We start from the raw sequence: 19,982 nt of genomic DNA on the forward strand, positions 1-19,982 counted from the left end.
TGCACCATGAGTGGACCTAAAGCTTTGTATCCGGCCGTCTGCTTGGCCAGTCCTGTCGGCTAAATGGGAAGTAAACGGGCGGTGCTTTCTCCGCGGCCACACGAAGCTTCCAATTCGTTGTTTACATTTCGAGGACAATTGGATTAGGGGCACTGTCTTAATTGGCCGAAAAGTATTAAGCAACCAGGCACAGCCTTTGTCTCAGAGCTGCACCGTGTGCCACCGATCGAGTGGCATTTACCTTACCTCGTGAGTGCTAGTCTGCAGACTTGTCGACCAGTAAAGGTATTATCCAATCAATCCAAAACCCTTAGACTTGGATATTCACGGGTCAAGTCTCTTGGTCTTTGACCAGCAGGTTGGATGCCCAGGACATGGACATGCCGACAGATTCATCTTTGCGCTCCTAGTTTGGACAAGCCTAACCGTGCCAACTTAGTGTCCACTGTCCAGACTCGCGAGGAGGTTGACTACGTACTATGTAAGTGTACGCACGAACAACACACGTGTTCGGACAAGTGGCCTTCGATCGGGCTAACTAGTCCGTATCAGCCATGGAAGCATGACGGTGGCTTTAGATATATTGATGTATTACTTTGTTAAGTTTTTGTGAATAATTAATAAAGTGGCTGCATGCATCTTCCAGATGCAGAGAGGCCGGGGGGTCATCCTCATTTTCTGCAGAAAAAAAATCAGCTATGGAAACATATATAGGTCACCCATGCGGCGCAACAAATGGAACACTGCCAGCCTGGAGCATTGATGCTCTACGTACATCAATCATATTCGTCGAACCGCAATCTGATGTTTGATCGAGAACAACATTTTTAGATCAAGTTGCTGAATGTAGAATGATGCTAAGCAAAGTTCATCAATGTTCAGAAACGCTAACAATCTCTACTTGTGCGTAGTATATACTCCCTCTTTTCGGAATTATTTGCCGGAGAAATGGACGTATCTACCTAGACGAACAGCTTGAGCAAGACGGGCGGCTGCTTGGTAGTGGCCTGGTGCCCCGTCACCACCTGATCCGGCAGTAGCGCTACGCCATCGTGGCCGCCGCGCAGTGCCATCTCCTCGCGGTGACGCCTCATGTGTCCCCCGAGCGCCTGGCCCGTCTCGAACCCCATGCCGCAGATGTTGCACTCGTGCTGCTTGTTCTCCCGTCTTCTCCGTTCTCTGATTGCCTTGGCGACGCCGACACCGAGCTCCAGCTCGTGGCGGCCCCGAAGGTGGCTCGTCCGGTGCCCGCCTAGCGCCTGGAAGGAGGCAAAGGCACGGCCACACGTCTTGCACACGAACTCCCCCTCACCCGACGTCGCCACCACGGCGCCCCTCGTGCGTCGCCGTGCTTTCTTGGCCGGTGACCCGGCTGAGTCCGCTGAAGTCGTAAACGACGTCGATGAGTCCGTGGTCAGTGCCAGCGCCAGCGACAATACCTCCTCGTCCCTCGAGCGCTTCATCCCAGCTCCCATGGAGTTTGATGATCCTCCGACTTCTTGTCCTTCGTAGACTTCCAGCTAGCTTCGTTGTCTGTGTGGGGGAATGGAGAATGAACTAGTTGATATGGCATATGGGTGGCTCATGTCATATATAGGTACGTGGGTGTGGAGTTGGTATGGGCTGGCACACTAAACGCATATCTAGCTTGTTGCAACTGGAAAGCTACCAATTAAAATACAACAATGTATTTTACCTTAAGTAAACTACGTACGTACTACTTACTGATGATGGTACCGCACCGCGTAATTTATATACCAGTGCGCAGCTTGTATCCTATCTCAGTTAAGTAAACTAATAAGGTCTCAACCGTGTGCCCCTAAAGAGGTTACTAGTACAAGTATGCACCTGCCACTAAAGATGCTAATCAGTCCAAAACATTAAACTTTTAGATTCGGATATGCATGGGTGAAGATGTACTCTTGCTCTTTTTCACCAGGTTGGATGCCAATATATGGACATGTCGACAACTTAACTAAGTAATCTCCTTATGAGAGGCAAGCACAACCGTGTCAACACGGTCGTGACTCGGGAGATATATATATAGTCGGAAAGAGACGTCGTCTTCGTACTTGTCTTTATAATACACATGTTGCCCAGGACATCGACGAAACTTGTCCGAACCAGCGTTCCACTATCTAAGAAGGAGCAACAAAACTTGGGACACAAGTAGATTAGCACATACAATCGGCATGCACATATATGGTGACGTCACTGCGTGATCATTGATCCAATCTATTTGTGCAGCTAGTTGAAGTGGTAAGTCGTACTGCGAGGGGGCTGCCCGGCCGGCTTCCAGAGCACTGAAGAACAAGTAAACTAAAATCAAATCCCTAGGGAAATCGGTCAGCATTTCTCAGCTTGGAGCCTTGAGATCACGATTAGGTAAAGCGTATAGACCGGCCGAGCGATGTTCTAGAACCAAAACAAAAGTTTACTGGCGCGTACGTGTTCTCACTTAGCGCGTAGCTCACTCTCAGTTGGGACACAGAAGCGAAATCAAACAGGCTAAACCACAGTAGCTAGCTACATCGATCATGACATCACGTATCGGCATGGCTCGTAAAACTGCTCCCCGCGCACTAGTCTAGCCAGGTTAGATGCTAATAACGTGTTTCGTGGACGTTTTGGATATGCACCAGCAGTAGTCCAGAGGATTGAGACTTTGCGGGTTGTTGATGATCGTTATTTGGATAACGGCTTGTGTCCCGCGTGTTTGTCTGCTTCGGCTAGAGTTTTAATTTCTAGTGTCTTCTACTTCCTCCGTCCAAAAATAAGTGACTCAACTTGAGTAGTAAGTAGTAACTGCCCGAGAGAGTTGAGCCAAAAAAATTAGTTGTTAACCTATGAATGATGATACATGAGGTAGGCCCTTCTGTGCGATCATCTTAGTTTATCTTTGCCCGAGGCTAGAACTAGTGGTTATATTATAAATCTCGGTTGTGCTAAAACTCAGCCAACTGAGGTTTAGTTATGTCTCATTCACGTGTATGACCGTCTGATTAGAAGGAACTGTGATTCGTGTTTTTGTTGCCGATAAGTTTGTCCAGCGACACAGGTTGCATGTTTCATGATGATGTCGGGTGAATGAGACATAGTTATGTCTCAGCTAGATTAGTTCTAGGTGCTCCCTATAAATTTCATGTTGCAAAAAAAAAACAGAGTTTTTTTAGCTTATCATTTTTTCGAAAACATGGATAATATTTTCGATTAGGTCACATAATTCAAATTACTATATTTTTGTAAACGTTTTTTATGAATAATTTTCTTTATATTCTTAGATATTTTGTATAACAGTTGCTGATTTTCAAATAATTATGTCATATTTTCTGGATCATAATATTAACATTGTGTGAATTATAGTCTTATAAGGCTAGTTTCTCAATGTAATAATAAAATCATAGGAACACCCCGTAATTTGAAACCAAAATATATCGTCTAAACTTTTGTGAATGTAAGTCTCAAACTATAGTTTGTGAAAATAATATTCCAAAATTTCAATTTCTTCATATTTTGCGAACTAGGCAACACATAACTGCTCGTCTATTATGGTTTGCCATTGTCAAGCTTAACCACCAGCCTTGAATTAAGCATCAAGTAGCACATCTAACATTCACCCATGCTCTGTGAACTAAGAATAAAGTGTAATTTATCTAAGAGATATGCTCTAGGTCTAGGGTGTGTTTCACAGACAGGCGTGAGTGAGGTTCCTGGATGTAAATCCTTGTATGCTCAAAAAGAGATTATATCATGCATAGAGGAACCCTACAATAAGCGCTGGCAAATGACAGGGTTGATGATGATTATTTATCATGACTGAAATGCGCCGCCTTGGATTCTCGCTTCCACCATAAAAGAGGAGGTGGTTCACTGGATCACCGCAGGCGCAAAAAAGTTGAAATCCTTCGTACTTGGAGAGTAATTCACTTGTAATCGCGGGGTCTATTGTAACACAGAAAACTCTATTCTCCTTCTTATTTAATAGATGAGGCAAATATTTTGCCTCCGTTTTAAAGAAAAATCCTACGCGAGGGTCCACATCTAATATAAGAAAGTCACCATCACTCCATATATTATTACTAGGTCCCGCGCTATGTCGAAAAAGGTTGAAAAAACCTAGACAACTAGATATCTATGACAAACTCTCCACAAAATTCCCGACTCTTCCAAGTTACAGCCATGCGATCATTCGCACGAAACAAACGCTCCGCCCAACCTCGAGTCCACCCCTAACATGGAGCTGGCAAAGAATAAAAAAGATACTGAACGATAATAATCTTTTTTTTTTGCAGCCTCTAGCTAGGAGCCGCAACTACTCTTACGTAAGCATATACGGCTGGCAGCAGCGTTGCGCGTGCACTCCTATCGTTCATGAGGGAGAGCATTTGCAATTGGTGGTTCGGTCAATTCTTAACCGCCATAACCACATTGTTTAGTTGAGCCGAAGAGATGCGGACGGATCTGAAAAGCAAGAATAATGAACCCGAGTGAGTCCTGCTATACTGCTATCCCGCAGGAGTATGAATCCAAGCTACGGGAGCTGGACCAGAACAAGCTTGCATTGCCAAATGGTCAAGTACGCGTGCACCGGACATGGTGAAGGAGAGACGTGGACCATGCGCGGCGGCAAATGGAACAACTAGGCGAACTAGCACAACGCAGAAACGCCATAAGTCCATTTTTGCAGGGAAACGTTTTTAAATAATTATAAAGATTTTTCTTTGAACATATCACGAATCATAAGGATTGATTTATCCCGTAACTTCATTATCAGTGAGAACATAAACCCCAAATTCTTGATACCGTTTAAATTAGCCCCTCGACCCCTTCAGAAACTGGTTTTCACATACGTGGCATAATTTGACTAAGTTAACTACCTTGTCAGCATCGTAACTTGCCTTCTGCTTCCATCTAATCCAACTTCGACAGAGGTCACGATTGTGGAGGTGGTGGCGACCAGCTAGGACTCCAACCGAGAGCTTGAGGAGGAGGACGACAAGCTGATGGGGGACAACATCGTCCTCTCAACTCCATCGAGACTTACCACGTGGAATGATGCACCACCGAGGAGCGGTGCATGATGGAGGAATCCGAGACCTCCTACAACATGGAACAACTCGCTGCCGAGGAGCGTCGCACATTCATGGGGGGTCCAAGGTTGCCTACCGTCATGAGTTCCACTATCGTGAGCGTGCACGACAACGCGTAGAACAACCTGCAAGATGACATTGTCATCGAGGAGGAGGAGGCCACGACAATAGCGAAGAAGGCAGCAACGGTAACGAAGGGTTACCAAAGGCAGGGCCAACGTCCAACGACGTCATCGTGATATCCTCTGACTCTGACCTTGCGGCATTGGGCTATGACGGAGAAGCTTGTGCTAAGCTAAGCTTCTCTGTTTATACTTAGCAAGTGTTTTATTTTGTGTCCATGCATGCTTCGAGTGTGCTGGGACACAAAGGGCTGGCCTCGGGTATGCAGCCATGCAACACTACACATTCAACTGTTATTCGATCTTCATCGGAGCCGGACGCGTCCGTGGCTGCTCAACAATTTCTGATGAAGCCAAACGTGTGCGTCTCACCCATGCACGCACCACCTGTGGTCCCGCCTCCAGACACGCCATCTTCGGCGGTGGCGTTGAGTTTATCGGTGGTCGTGACTGCCGGAGAGGGGGTTGCTACTACACCCTCATCCCCTCCTCCGGTGGAGGTTCCTACACGTCTTTCTTCATCGGAGGTAACTCCCACATGTCGTAGTGCCCGTCATGCAGTGGCCGACGATGGAACAGCTGTCACCGACGAAGACTCTTTGGCCAAGGCTATGCGGCGTAAAGCTGTGCAGAACCTCGACAACCAAGGTACTTCGTCATCACCCAAATCATTTTTGTCTTTTTCAAATACATCCATCATTGCTAAGTTGAATAATGTGGGTGTTAGTCTAGGAAATAAGGAGAATGATATTTCTGTTTCCGCAAACCCATTAAGACATTTGGAATATGACCGATTAAAGGTCACTCCACGAGTTTCTAGCAAATCTTTTACCTCTCATCTAGATGAGGAGGAGCTGCATGCCACATCAGATGGTCAGCTACTCGCTCATGTAGTAGGGGAGGTTTCGGACGTGGGCTTGGAGAAACCCGGGCTTAGTTCATTGATTGAGCTTACAGCTTCCGGTCGTAAATCCAAGTCCAACCGTTCGAAAAAAGGCCGTAAACCCTCTTAGAGGGTGAAATTTTCTAAATCTCCTATTGTTTCCTCATGAATGGCATGTTCTTTAATAGCAGAGGCCTTGGTGACTTGGCTAAACATCTATTCATTGCGGAGTGTAATAGGGAGTACAATTTAGACTTTCTGGCTTTATCTGAAACGGGGAGACGTGATTTCTCAGCAAGTCTGCTTGACCGCCTGTCTGGAGGGATAGACTACAATTGGATTTCACGACCACCTCGAGGTCGTTCTGGGGGCATTTTACTTGGCATTAACACAGGGACTATGGATGTTCTGGCTAGGTCGTATGGAGAGTTTCATATTAAACTCCATATCCGAAACAAAGCTGACAACCTCACATGGACCCTCGTCACCGTGTATGGGGCAGCCTAGGATGAGCTCAAGGCCGTTTTTCTCCGTGAACTGGTTAATCTGGCGAAAGATAATCCCTACCCCATTCTTATTGGTGGGGATTTTAACTTGCTATGATATCCAAATTAGAAAAGCCGAGGTAGGTTTGATAATCATTGGCCTTTCCTTTTCAACGCTGTCATTGACAGTCCAGATTTGCGAGAGGTTTCCATGATTGGAAGACAGTTCACTTGGGCGAATAGTCTTCCGGAGCTGACATATGAGAAACTAGACCGTGTTTTAATGGATACCGACTGGGAATGCAAATTCCCAATGGTTTCTGTTCGCGCTCTTCCTCGTATAGAGGCTATTTCAGACCATGCACCCATTCTCTTAACCACTGGATTACCTCGACCACAGTACCGACGCAGGTTCAAGTTTGAACTAGGTTGGTTGCATCGGGATGGATTCCATGAAATGGTCAAGGAGGTGTGGAATAAACCGGATGCCGGGCTTACCCAATACACATATGGAACAACAAAATGCGTGCATTACGTAAGTTCCTTTGTGGATGGGCTAGGCACACAGCGGTATCCTCAAGAAGGAAAAGCTCTGTATTTCATCTATTATTGATGATTTAGAAGCTCTGGCAGAGATTAGACCTCTCTCTGACATTGAAATAGAGATCAAGAGTCAATCAAATGCCCAGTTAGCTCGCATGTTGCGCGAGGAGGAACTCAAGTGGTACCAACATTCAAACTCTCAGTTTATCCTGAAAGGTGATTCGAATACGAGATTTTTCCATGGTGTCGCTAATGGTAGACATCGGAAGAAACTTATTCATTCCCTACAACAGGAGGAGGGCACGATTGAAGGGCATGAGCAACTTAAGTCTTATATCACTAGTTATTATAAAAATCTATTCGGAACCCCTGAGGAAGGAAACTTCTCAATGGATGAGTCTCGAACAGATGACATCCCCCAGGTTTCTGATGCGGAAAATAGCCTTCTAACATCTCCATTTTTCGAGGAGGAAGTTAGAAAGGCGGTTTTCCTAATGGAGCATAACAAAGCACCGGGTCCTGATGGTTTTCCCGCTGAGTTCTACCAGAATTTTTGGGAGGACATCAAACAAGATTTCCTACTCTTGTTTGGATGCCTTCACGTTGGCCAACTAGAGTTGTTCCGTTTAAACTTCGGTGAAATTATTTTATTACCTAAGGTTAATGAGGCTGAAAGGATACAACAATATCGTCCAATTTGCCTCCTTAATGTTAGTTTTAAAATATTCACCAAGGTAGCAACGACTAGGCTAAATTCGGTTGCTGAACATGTGGTTTGTCCTTCTCAAACTGCTTTCATGCAAGGCAGAAACATCCTAGATGGGGTTGTTGTCTTTCATGAAACAGTTCACGAATTGCATCGGAAAAAACTGGATGGGGTGGTTCTTAAAATCGACTTTGAAAAAGCTTATGACAAAGTCAAGTGGTCTTTTCTTCAACAGACTCTCAGAATGAAAGATTTTTCTGCTGAGTGGCGCGCTATGATCCATAGTTTCGTGTCTGGAGGTAGTGTTGCCATTAAAGTCAATGATGACATTGGCAACTATTTCGAAACGAAGAAAGGATTGCGACAAGGTGACTCAATATCGCCCATGCTATTCAATATAGTGGCTGATATGTTAGCGGTCATGATTGAGCGTGCCAAGGTTGATGGCCAAATTGATGGGGTAGTGAATCATCTAGTGGATGGTGGCGTATCTATCCTCCAATATGCCGATGATACGATTCTCTTTATGGATCATGACCTCGAGAAAGCAAGAAATCTTAAATTAATTTTATCAGCATTCGAGCATCTCTTAGGGCTTAAGATCAATTTCCATAAAAGTGAACTGTTTTGTTTTGGTGAGGCTCAAGACGAGGCCCATCTGTATGCTGAGCTATTCGGATGCGGATTGGGCCAGTTTCCGATCACTTATTTGGGGATACCGATACATTATCGGAGACTCACAAATGCTGAATGGAAACACGTCGATGAGAGACTACAAAAAAGACTAAGTAGTTGGAAAGGTAAATTGCTATCTCTGGGTGGAAGGTTGGTCCTCATAAATTCAGTACTAAGTAACATGGTACTATATATGATTTCCTTCTTCCAATTGCCGAAAGGAGTATTACATAGATTGGATTACTTCCGATCGAGATTCTTTTGGCAAGGAGATAGCGAGAGAGAAAATATCGACTGGCTAAATGGAGTGTGGTTTGCCGTCCCAAGGACCAAGGCGGGTTGGGCATTCATGACCTTAAGGTTAAGAACAGGGCCCTCCTCGGCAAATGGTTGTTTAAGTTGTTGACGGAAGATGGTGTATGGCAAACCCTCTTAAGAAGAATATATGTGGGTTCTAAGGCGGTATCCCAAGTATACTGGAAGCCTGGGAACTCTCATTTTTGGGCCGGACTAATGGCAACGAAGAAATATCTCTTCCGCTATGGTTCCTTCTCAATTAAGGATGGCTCAGAAATTAGATTCTGGGAGGATAAGTGGCTAGGTAGTGCTACTCTCCGGGAACAATATCCAGCTCTGTACAATATTGTGCGTCACAAGGGCGATACTATTGCCAAGGTTTTGGAATCATTTCCGCCAAATGTGACGTTCAGAAGGGATTTAATTGGACCTAGACTCCAATCGTGGAACATACTGCTCCAACGGTTAACCACGGTACAATTGTCACAAGGGTCCGATATCTTTCGTTGGAACCTACATGGGAATGGGCAATTCTCAGTGGAGTCTATGTATAGAGCTCTGATCCAGTCAGATGTGCCAGTTGATAATAATAAGAAGATCTGGAAGATGAAGATACCTCTTAAGAATAAAAATTTTGCGTGGTATCTTCGTCGCGGAGTCATTCTTATTGAAGATAACCTTATTAAAAGGAATTGGCATGGAAGAATGCAATGTGTATTTTGTCCGCATGATGAGACAATAAAACATTTGTTCTTTCATTGTAAATTGGCTCGTTCTATATGGTCAGTCATCCAGATAGCTTCTGGCTTGTATCCTCCGTGTAGTGTTGCTAATATATTTGGCAGCTGGTTACATGGGGTTGATCACAAGTTTAGAATTCTTCTCAGGGTGGGAGCGTTTGCCGTGATTTGGTCGCTTTGGCTATGTAGAAATGGTAAGGTTTTTAATGATAAAAGTACTTCCCTTATGCAGGTTATCTACAGATGTACCGGGATTCTTCGTTTATGGTCCTCTCTACATCGAGTGAAGAATCGAGACCTGTTTACGGAGGTGTGTACACGATTGGAGGTTGCGGCGAGGGATACTTTTACCCAACATGGGTGGCAGCATGATCTTAGGATTGGGCCTCCTACCGTTTAGGTGTCATACAGATATTCATCTTTGTATTTCGCCTTCTTCTTTTATTTTGGCTTGTCGTGACGACTTTGTTGGTTGTGTGCATCTTAGTTATGCAGAGGCGGGTTGTAATGCTTAAACCCTTTAAGTAATAAAGCGCCCCTTTTCGGAAAAAAAAGTGTTTTATTTTGTTTAGTCTTTTAGGAGATCTTTTATTTGATCTATGTTAGAGTAGCTCAAATTATGGTAATTAATCATTTGTGTTCGCTATGTTGCTTAACGAGTAGCTCAAATTAAGAAGTTGTGAGCTTCGGTTAACGCGACAATATAAGTTAATTATAAAGTTTACATGAATGATCAAGTGGAATGTTTATATGGATGCATAACATGGGTCGAACCGTGGAAGTGAATTCAAGTGTTTACATGATTCATTTTCTGGCGATGGCTTAAAAACCACCCTCTCATATTAGCTAGTCTTTTGGGGGATTTAAGTTTTGGGTTTGATTTTTAGGGTTTGGGCTTTGCGGTTCAATTGAAGATGCTGTTAAGGAACACTTTAGTTCGAAAGATTTGGTGGTATGGATGGTGGTCAATTACTCCCCCGTCCGAGCTTGGAGGGATGTCCAATGGAATTGGTTGAGTCCTAGGTTGATGAGTCAATATCGTCAATTGTAGAGGGACAAGATATAAGATGGGTCGGTCCCACATGGCAGGTCAACAACCATAAGCGAGAGGACAACAAGAAGCACAACAATGGTTGTTGCGATGGAGTAGAAAGAGGAAGCCCCGTTTTACTTAGGTACTGGCGGATTCGACTACGGAATCCGCCATCAATAATGTACGGCAGAAGATAACGCTTTGGGAGGATGAGAAAAATGACCAGGTTTTCCTATTTCACAAACGACTAGAAAGTTACTATTTGTAAGTCGACGCTAGGAACCATCTAATGTGATCTTTGATAAATAGATAACTTATTAGACCATTCTTAGTGTACCCTAGTAAATTTTTGATAAAGAAAATATATTAACATCGTAAAGATACCAATTACAGCCGGCATATGTGCCACCAAGATGTCCAAAGAGATCAAGAATACATATAGTCAAAAAAGAAATAAAAAAAGAAGAAAGGAAAAAGACCCCGCCTCGATGATCAATCACTAGCAACAGCAGCACTGTAACAACCACCGAAGACAGCACCTAGATTAAAAAGTTCTTCAAAAGAAACTCTTCCAAAAAGGAAATAATGCACAAGCGTTATCATTGGCTGGTCAAAGATCTTGAGTTTTCACTCTGGAGAAAGTCTGAGTTCGCCTAAAAAACAATGGCTTCAATAAGGCCATTGCCAGATACAACCAAGAAAGGCCATACCTTGGGTTTTCACCCTGGGAATCGAGACTCGGTACTCGAGGAGCACCACCTAAAATTTAGTCCCCCAGTGCTATCGCCCCCGCTTGCCGAGGCCGCTGTTACAAGTCACCAACCACCTGGCATATAGTCTTCATCGCATCCAATACACCCTTCCGCCAAAGCCTCAAGACCTCCAATCACAGCCACCATGACTTTCTCCACCTCTATCAATGCCTTGGGAATCTTGACTTAGACATGTCGCATGACACCGATAAGAAAGCGAAGCTTCGTGCATCGCCCTAATAAGGCCCTGATGGTTGATAATATGATCGCGCCAACGGAGCATTTTTGATCTGGATATCCAGGGGCGACATACGTCAATCTGTATAGATCTCCAGCACGAAGACCGGAACTCGTGAGCGGCCAGATCGAAGAGGTCGACATATGGCTGAAAGACGAATTGGCGGACGAAAAGCGCTAGGGCAGAAACACCACTGCCATGCCGCTAACTCCACCAGCCGACAGCCACGACGGTGTCGGCCGCCCGCGGCCCATGCCGCCCACAGCCCGCCTCGCTCGAGCGGCTAAATCGGCCCTAGCTACCGCCAGATCGCAGTAGCCGGCGACCACGACCGCTCAGCAAGCACACCACCTCTACGTTTGAGACGCCATAAAAAAAGTAAATACATCATGTAAGCATTGTATAAGACAGCAAAAGTACAACAAGAAATCTATCATAAAAAAAGTGTCCCCTTTATGTTGTCTTGAAGTTTAACCTCCACATGAATAGATCATCCCACACCCACTCCAACACGATTCATTCGTACTACCCTGTTTCGGGACTACAGGTAATTATGGGCATAGAGCAGGCTGGATTATGAATTTATGATCGAATCAATTGAGAATATGCGAACTAACTTGTGGTTGGATGGTTAGTAGGACAGTGGTATCCCCAGCCAATTAGGTTTAAAGTCCTGGTACTTGCATTTATTTTCAGGATATCTGACGATGTGCGTTCAGTGGGAGGAGACGTTCCCGTCACCTACGAGGAGCCTACGGTGACTTCGTCAAATTTTAAAATGATATGCCGACTCAGTCTCTCGAAAGTGCTCATAGGGGTAGGGTGTGCGTGTGTACGTTCATATGAGTTGCATGTATATATATGAGCGCTTGCGTTTGTACTTTGTTAAAAAAAAAGAATCAGTTCAAGAATAGTTCAGTTGAAACAACATAAACGAACGAATCCATTTATATAATCTCTGAAGAAGTCACACTTGTATATGTACACATATAAAGGAATGAACCAACCAATGGTTAACACCTAACTACTACGAGAGTGCACGCATACGCATGCCGAAAACTCTGCACTAGAAGTCTAGAGCTACTGAAATCGGTCTAGACAAAGAGCTCGAGCAGAACGGGCAACGCCTGCGCCACCTCCTCACGGTGCCGGCGCATGTGGCCGCCGAGCGCCTGCCCCGTCTCGAACCCTTGGCCGCAGATGTGGCACTGGTGCGCCTGCTTCTGATCCGTAGCACTCTTGGGCTTGACCGAGCAGTACTGATCGCCGGTGGTGAGGGCGAGCGCGAGCCCGTTGCGGTCGCGGAGGTGGCTAGTCCGGTGGCCACCCAGCGCCTGGAACGACGCGAACGAGCGGCCGCACGTCTTGCACACGAACTGATCCCGACCGGCGCGGCGCATCTTCTTGCTGCGGTCAGCGACAGCGCCGAGGCAGAGCGAGAGGGCGAGGGACACGACATGCTGGTCGGCCGCTTCAGCCCTCTGGTGCTTCGTCATTGCGAGTCGAAGAACAGGGAACTTGTGGTGTGGAGCCGAGGAATCTGTGGGAAACGGTCACCTACTGGGAGCCGGAAGGAGCTAGCTAGGCACAAAGGATGGGCTCAGAAGAAACCTGAAGCTGTTGTGATGCCGCTGGTGCCGGGTGTGTGAGCATGGTTGGTGTTTATATAATGGAGTCTGGAGCGGCAGGCAGACGAGTAGACGAGTAGCTCCGTCGCTAGCCGCCAGGTGGTCGCGTGTGTCCCACGTCGGCGTTGACGTCGTCACCGGCCGGCGACTCGGCTGTCCATATCCTTTCGCTTGGCCATGTACTGCTAGTAGTACTAGTAGGGAGTTGGGACCGTTTAGGACGCGCAGTTTGACGTGTACGTACGTGTGCGCTGGCCTCATCCATCCATAGGGCTGTTAGCCGGAAGGGCCCGCGAAACGGCATGGAAGAAGCTAGCAGCTCACGGTGTCATATAGGAGTATTCACCAACCGGCTCACAGGTCAAGAGTCAAGAGTCAAGAGAGAAAGTCTCGATCCCCAAGACTAAAAAGCGCTCCGCGAACAGACTCTAGACAAACAAACGGTGGGTCCAACCTTACCAGACGAGTACTTAACTTGGTTGATCGCTGATGTTCTCCACTGATAGTGGCATGGTTGGTACTCCCTTTTGCTAGACTATTACCTGGCTCTCAAGTTACCTAGTCCTAATCGTATTGTAATAGGTCTACTTGGCTTGTAAACTTTTATATATACCGCTATATGCGGCCAGCAAATTAATAACAATAGTTTTATTCAAAGCTTACATGGTATCTTAGAGTTCCTGGTACTAGGGTATGGCTCCGCCGCCCACCCCACCGCCGCTGCCGCCGCCCGGCTACGTCGAGCGCCGGGCCGCTACCCTCGCCCGCGCCGCCGCCACGGCTTCCTCCTCCTCTACCCTAGCTCTACCACCACCACCTATGCCCCCCGTGATCTCCTTCGCCGATACAATCTCCGATATTAGTCCCTATATACCCATCACCCTCGATCTCAACTCCCACAACTACTACCATTGGCGCCACCTCTTCGAAGTTCACCTCGGGCGCTGCAATCTTCGCTCCCACGTCAACGCCACCGCCGTGCTGCCATCCCATGATCCCCAATGGGTCAAGGATGACCTCGCCATCATCCAATGGATCTACATGCGCGTCTCCACCGAGATCTTCAATCTCGTCTTCCGGGACGCCGCCACCGCCGCCGGTTTCTCGGCGGCTCTTCAGCAGTTGTTCCAAGACAACGTCGATGCTCGCACCAATCTACTCCACACCGAGCTCAGGAATACGGTGCAAGGCGACTCCTCTCTCAGTGTCTACTGCCAACGCCTCAGGTCCATCGCCGACGAACTCCATGAACTTGGTGATCCTGTTGAAGACCGGCAGCTCATCAACATCCTTCTCATCGGGCTGAGCGAAAAGTTCGACAAGCAGGCCTCCTTCATCCCCATGATGCGGCCCCAGCCAACTTTTGCTGAGGTGCGTGATGGTGTCCTGGACTAGGGGGTACTCACCACATCGTCTCCCGACCAGCTGGATCGGGCCGAGGACCCCCATGGCGGTTCACTATTGGGCCAGTTCGGACAGCCCATGCCGCATACAAGGAGGATTCTACAAGACTTGGCGCCCAAGACAAGGACTCCTCTAAACCCTAGGCCTATGGTGCGTATATAACCGAGGCCAGGCTAGTCAATAGACGATCTCATATTCATTACTACAATCTCGTGGTAGATACATGTACTCTGTACTACACTCATATGAATACAATCAAAAGTAGCATGTAGAGTATTATCTCATCAAGAGAGCCCGAAGCTGGGTAAAACCCCGTGTCCATGTTACCATCGCTCCAAGACGCCTAGCTTAGGACCGCTACTACTAGATATGCCGGATATTGAACCGACATTGGTGCTTTCATTGAGAGCCTGCTGGCGGTCGCCACAGAGCGATGGGAATTCGGACCGTCTCCGGCGCGATCTACGCATCGGAGCCGAGCTTTATGGTCGATGTCGGCATCTTTTGTCGCCGGCTCGACTGGCCACCTTGGCTTAACCAAGGACTGTGCCCTACCTCTGATCATCATGTTCGGACGAGGGCCTTCGTCAACATCAACTCCGATCTCTATCATGATCATGGAAAAATCATCCATGAAGCTCGGGGGCTCAACGTCAGCATTGCCCTCGGGCGACCGTGTAGTTCTTTCCGAATAGCAAACTTGTATCCGCTGCCACCACCTCCTCGAGCATCGCTTTGACGATTCCTTCGGTGGAATTGTGCGGAATTAAGTGTACAACAACCATGCCAAATTTTGTCGAGTTCCGATGGAGGAATCTCTGGCAATCTACGATATAACGGAGCCCTGTCAAATCTGGATGGGAATCTGGACGAGTTTAGGGCGTGGTCTCCAGAGCCCAGCTCGGAGGTCCTTTGGAAAATCCAACCGTTCATCTGCTTCGGAATTCCCATATCTACCACCCCTCCAAATTTCAGCTCGATCCGACGGTTCAAACTTCGGGAACCTTCCGATGAGTGGACCAATTTTCGGATCTGTTTTCTGGGCGAATAGGAATCCGGCCCGAGTTCATGTTTCTTCATGAACGGAATATTTGGACAACCCTTTGGAAGGAATTTTTTTCTAGTGTATTGTGCATTGTTTTTAAACACGTACCCATAAAATTTTAAGCCTTTTCCGAGGTAATCTTCACCATCACGCTGGTGTCAAACCAGTACGGCAATATTGCTCCACGGATGCCGACCTGCGCTAGACACGTCGCCGCTCTGTTGAGCCGAGCTCAACTACTTCGATCATCATCTCGGCAAGCCGAACAAGGGTTCGGCATCGCGAAGGATAAATCATCACCAACATCGCTGCCCCAAGGACTACACGGAGCGGGCACACCAGCATCGCCGCATGGTCACTTCATCAAGCCGACATTAACCGCGTCACAAGTCACGACCTGCGTCAGCATGGCCGCACTGTTGCTTCTTCAAGCCGATGTCCATCACGCCGAACTGCTTCAACACCTCGGCTGACATGGCAGCTGCAACGTCTCCTCACCGACCTGCTTCGTCACCTCGGCTAGACCGGACTTGGCTATTTCTTCATCAACATACTCCGGTGAGTTCGGCGTCACCAGCCGACCAGCTTCGTCACGTTAGCTGGACCAAGAGCTTTGTCTCGGCAAGCCAACCTTTGCCAGCATCGCCATGCCGTCGCTTTATCGCCCATCAGGCAATGGGTGTACGGATCGAGTCCCAATTTTGGGAGTCACCTTTCTTCAGATTGCTACAACAAATAAACCAGGTGCTATTTATCCTAGTAATTTTTGCTTGTTCGGGTTTATTTTTCCCAAAGAATTATTACTCTGGTTTTGTCCATCATCTGTACACAGGTCTATCAAATGGTGGCCGCATTAACGGCGGTCACATGGTGGTTTGGTCAGTTTCCGTACATGGTCCGGCGAACGCCGCATCCGGAACTCGGACCGACCTGTGAAGTAATGGACTTCGACTAGCGTCACGTGGTCTTTTCGGCAAGCCGACGCCGTCGTCCAAATCGGCGTAAATCGGCTCGCGTGACCACCTTGTTGGTCGTGTTGCCACACCGACGTGTTCGGTTGCCTTGGGGACTTCGGCATCGTTGAGAGAGCTCTACCTCGTCGAGTGTTCGAAACACGGGCCATACTTTTTTTATTACTCACTTTGCATAAATTATTAATTATGCAACTAATTTTTTCTTTTTAATTTATTATTATTACTATTATCTCCGGTTTGCACTATTTTTTGTGCACAGGTAAATGATCCGGGTCGGGCAGTGTTGTCACCTCGGCATACGGACATACCACGTCACCTCGGATGGACGGGGGGCTTCGTCATCACTTCATTAACCCACGCCAGGGACTTCGGCGTTGCACTGCCGGCCTGCTTCGTCGCCTCTGTCGGACTGGGGGTTCCACCTTGCCACATTGGCCATGCTACGTCGCCACTTCAGAGTGCCGAGCTATTCGATCTGCCACCTTGGGACCGGCTCGGGGGCTGGGACCTTGTCCCGCATCAAGCTTGGACCGCGTCATCAATGCCGAACACATTAACCAGCTAAGTCGCTTTCGTGCTCAAAGTTTTAAATTTTGTTCGGTTCGACCAAGCATTATACCTTTTTGGTAAAAATTTGTATGTGAAAATCTTCCTTGTCAAAACTTTGTTTGTGACACACAAATTCAAATACCCCATTTACTTGGGGGCTTCCTTCATGAGGCCTTTCCTCTTGCATATGATTATACTTGTACGGCTTCATTCCTTGTTCGTGTATTACGCCACAATATGCACCATGTTGACTTAAGTGTTCCGCAAGCTGGGTTGCCTTGCTCCTGTGTTTACCCCTACGTTCCCGATTGTTCGGCTAGGGAGTAAAGGGAGCACCTCTGCGATTGTCACGATCGGGTCATCCGAGTTCGGACCTCCGACTGGGTGAAGCCGAAAGCTAGCGCTCTTATTTTTTTCAATTATGGTCGGCACACAACGGAACTCATGAGTACAAAAAATCTATTGCACAAGTCTCATAATAACAATGAGCAACCGAAGAAAGGTATCGGTGGAGGTACTCTTTTCTTTGAAGATGCTTCTTACACTTTGTCAGTAATATAACATAAGTTCCTTGAGCGCGCTTTGTCAGTTACAGCCTTATGGCCTGATTGCCTGGTTATCGGAAACACCGTCAATATTCTCGACAGGTGGAGTACATAACACTTTTCGGTCTACTCTTAAGTTGCCTCTTTCATATGTTGCTCAACCATTTGTTTGTTGCAAGTGCTAGGCTTTGTTTCCTATATGCTCACTTGCACTTGGTGTGAGTTTCTATTGATTTTCGGGGAGTGATGATCCTATTTTGTGCACTCGGTATCCTAATGCAAATATTGTAAGAAGTGCACAAATCATGGAGAGCTTCACTAGTGTCTTTAGAACACTCTGTTGCTCTCTTGCACTTGTCGTGAGGTTCTATTGATCTTGGGGGAGTGACGATCCTATTTTGTGCTCGTTGTATCCAATTACAAAATTAAATTGTGCACAAATCATGGGGAGCTTCTCTAGTTTCTCTAGAACACTCCTTTGCTCATATCATAATTTATTTCATTCATGTGGCACGTAGGATCATTGGTCTAGTTGGCTCAATTGATATCCGTTGATTGCTTGCTTCAATTGGTATCTTTTGATTGCTTGTTTGCTTGTTTCTCTCTTTCTTATGTCTTTGTGGCATATCTTTCTTTTGTAAACCTTGGGCCTAAATATAGTTTGTTTTCCTCCTAGTATTTATCGTCAAACTTGTGTATTGCATTCCACTCTCTTGTTGAGAAATACACAAATTATGGAGAAACACAATTTATATTGGCCTTCTAAGCTTTTCTCCCATTTTGGCAATCGATGCCATTGGGGGAGAAGTTTCAGAGAGTTTTGTGGAGAAGTTTAGAGAATTCTCTCCTCTTGCTTTGGTTTTGTTCCTAAGCATTTGCATCTCTTACTCATGCATCATTGGTTGTTGCATTGCATGGTGATGCATAATTCCTTGTATAAACTCTCTTGAAAGTGATTGTCATCAATTACCAAAATGGGGGAGATTGAAAGAACATGTGGTGCCCCCATGTTTGGTTTTGGTAATTGACGATAATCTCTATGGACTAATGGTTGCCTTGAGTTATATTTGAAGGTTTTTTCCATAGGCTTTTCTTGGAGTACATGTGTTGGTTTCAAGGAGCTAGAGTTTGTGTTGACCAAGGTGCTATTAAGGAATTATCCAAAGATTGGTCATGTGAGAGTTGAGCTTATTGCAAGCATGTCTTGAAGAAGAAGATTGTGTGATTATTCATGTTTACCTTCAAGACATCATCCAAATGAAGAGAGTTGGAAAGATTCTAGGTTGATCAAGACTAAGTCAAGAGTGAATCAAGTTGATCAACTCACAAAGCGTAGAAGATGTACCGAGAGGGATCAAGTGATCCCATGGTATGGTAAGCATTGTCCATTGTGCTTTGTGTACTAACCCATGGCCTATGTGAGAGTTCTATGTGGGGCTAGGTACGTGTTCAGGGGCTTGCATCAAGAGGAAGATATCACTCAACCCATGGAGACGATGACATCAATTGGTGATCGTCATCAAGATTGCCGTTTGCAAGTTCAAGTGGAGCATCACGAAGAGATCAAGTGCTTGTAGCTTGCCGTCCATTGTGGTGACAATGGACTTGTGAAGATGTGCCGAAGAGTGGCTCACCCATAATGGACTATGGGAAAGTAATAATCTAGTCTTCATCGAGCCAATGCAATCAAGAAAGGTGGTCCAACTTGAGGGAGTCAAGATCGTCATAATCTAGCTCAAGTGGACCATGTGCAAGGCAAAGGTTTGCCCTTGATAGGTTTTCTATTTTACCGGTCTCATGGTGGTAGTTGGGAGACCAGGTTATAGGATCGATAGCCATACTATCAAGGGGGGCTCTCAAGTGAGTAGCTTGATCGTATCGTTCGTCGAGAGCTCAAACCATTGCATCCTTGCATCATGTTTCTTGATCTTGTTTGGTTCTTTTTGTGAGTCTTAGAGCTTATGGTCATCTTGATGACAAGCTTGAGTTCATCAAAAACGGAGTTTGCATGCGTCTTCTATGATGTTTTCGATGTTGGAGGTTTTACCGGTCTTATCCGAGGAAGGGTTCTCACCATTTTATTTTGGGCCTTTTCTCATTTGCTTCTTATTGGTATTTCTATCAAGATTTTGTTAGCCCTTGTCGCTAGCTTTCCAACAAACTTGGTTTCGTCGAATTCGGAGTCCGTTTGCAGAAGTTATGTCAGTTTTGGTGTTCTGAAAAGGCTGCAGCGGTACTACTGCGGACGGGAGCGGATGTAATTTTTTACTACC

At 46.3% G+C, this 19,982-nt stretch overlaps 3 protein-coding genes across 3 annotated transcripts; 1 reads left to right on the top strand and 2 right to left on the bottom strand.

The window, feature by feature from the left end:
- Positions 1 to 962: 962 nt before the first annotated feature.
- On the bottom strand, positions 963 to 1,565 carry LOC109784243 (uncharacterized). Its single transcript, XM_020342839.2, has one exon. It carries the CDS (start codon positions 1,473 to 1,475, stop codon positions 963 to 965), a length of 513 nt encoding a protein of 170 aa, XP_020198428.1. The 5' UTR covers positions 1,476 to 1,565.
- A 10,929-nt stretch (positions 1,566 to 12,494) lies between these two features.
- LOC109784242 (zinc finger protein ZAT7-like) lies at positions 12,495 to 13,194 on the bottom strand. The gene has a single exon (XM_020342838.4). The coding sequence runs from the start codon at positions 13,058 to 13,060 to the stop codon at positions 12,659 to 12,661; it is 402 nt and encodes a 133-aa protein (XP_020198427.1). The 5' UTR covers positions 13,061 to 13,194; the 3' UTR covers positions 12,495 to 12,658.
- Positions 13,195 to 14,011: 817 nt separating this feature from the next.
- LOC109784223 (uncharacterized) lies at positions 14,012 to 14,587 on the top strand. The gene has a single exon (XM_020342819.1). The coding sequence runs from the start codon at positions 14,012 to 14,014 to the stop codon at positions 14,585 to 14,587; it is 576 nt and encodes a 191-aa protein (XP_020198408.1).
- The last annotated feature ends 5,395 nt before the right edge of the window (positions 14,588 to 19,982 follow it).

The sequence above is a fragment of the Aegilops tauschii genome, chromosome 5 (genome assembly GCF_002575655.3).
Source record: "Aegilops tauschii subsp. strangulata cultivar AL8/78 chromosome 5, Aet v6.0, whole genome shotgun sequence".
NCBI lineage: Eukaryota > Viridiplantae > Streptophyta > Magnoliopsida > Poales > Poaceae > Aegilops > Aegilops tauschii.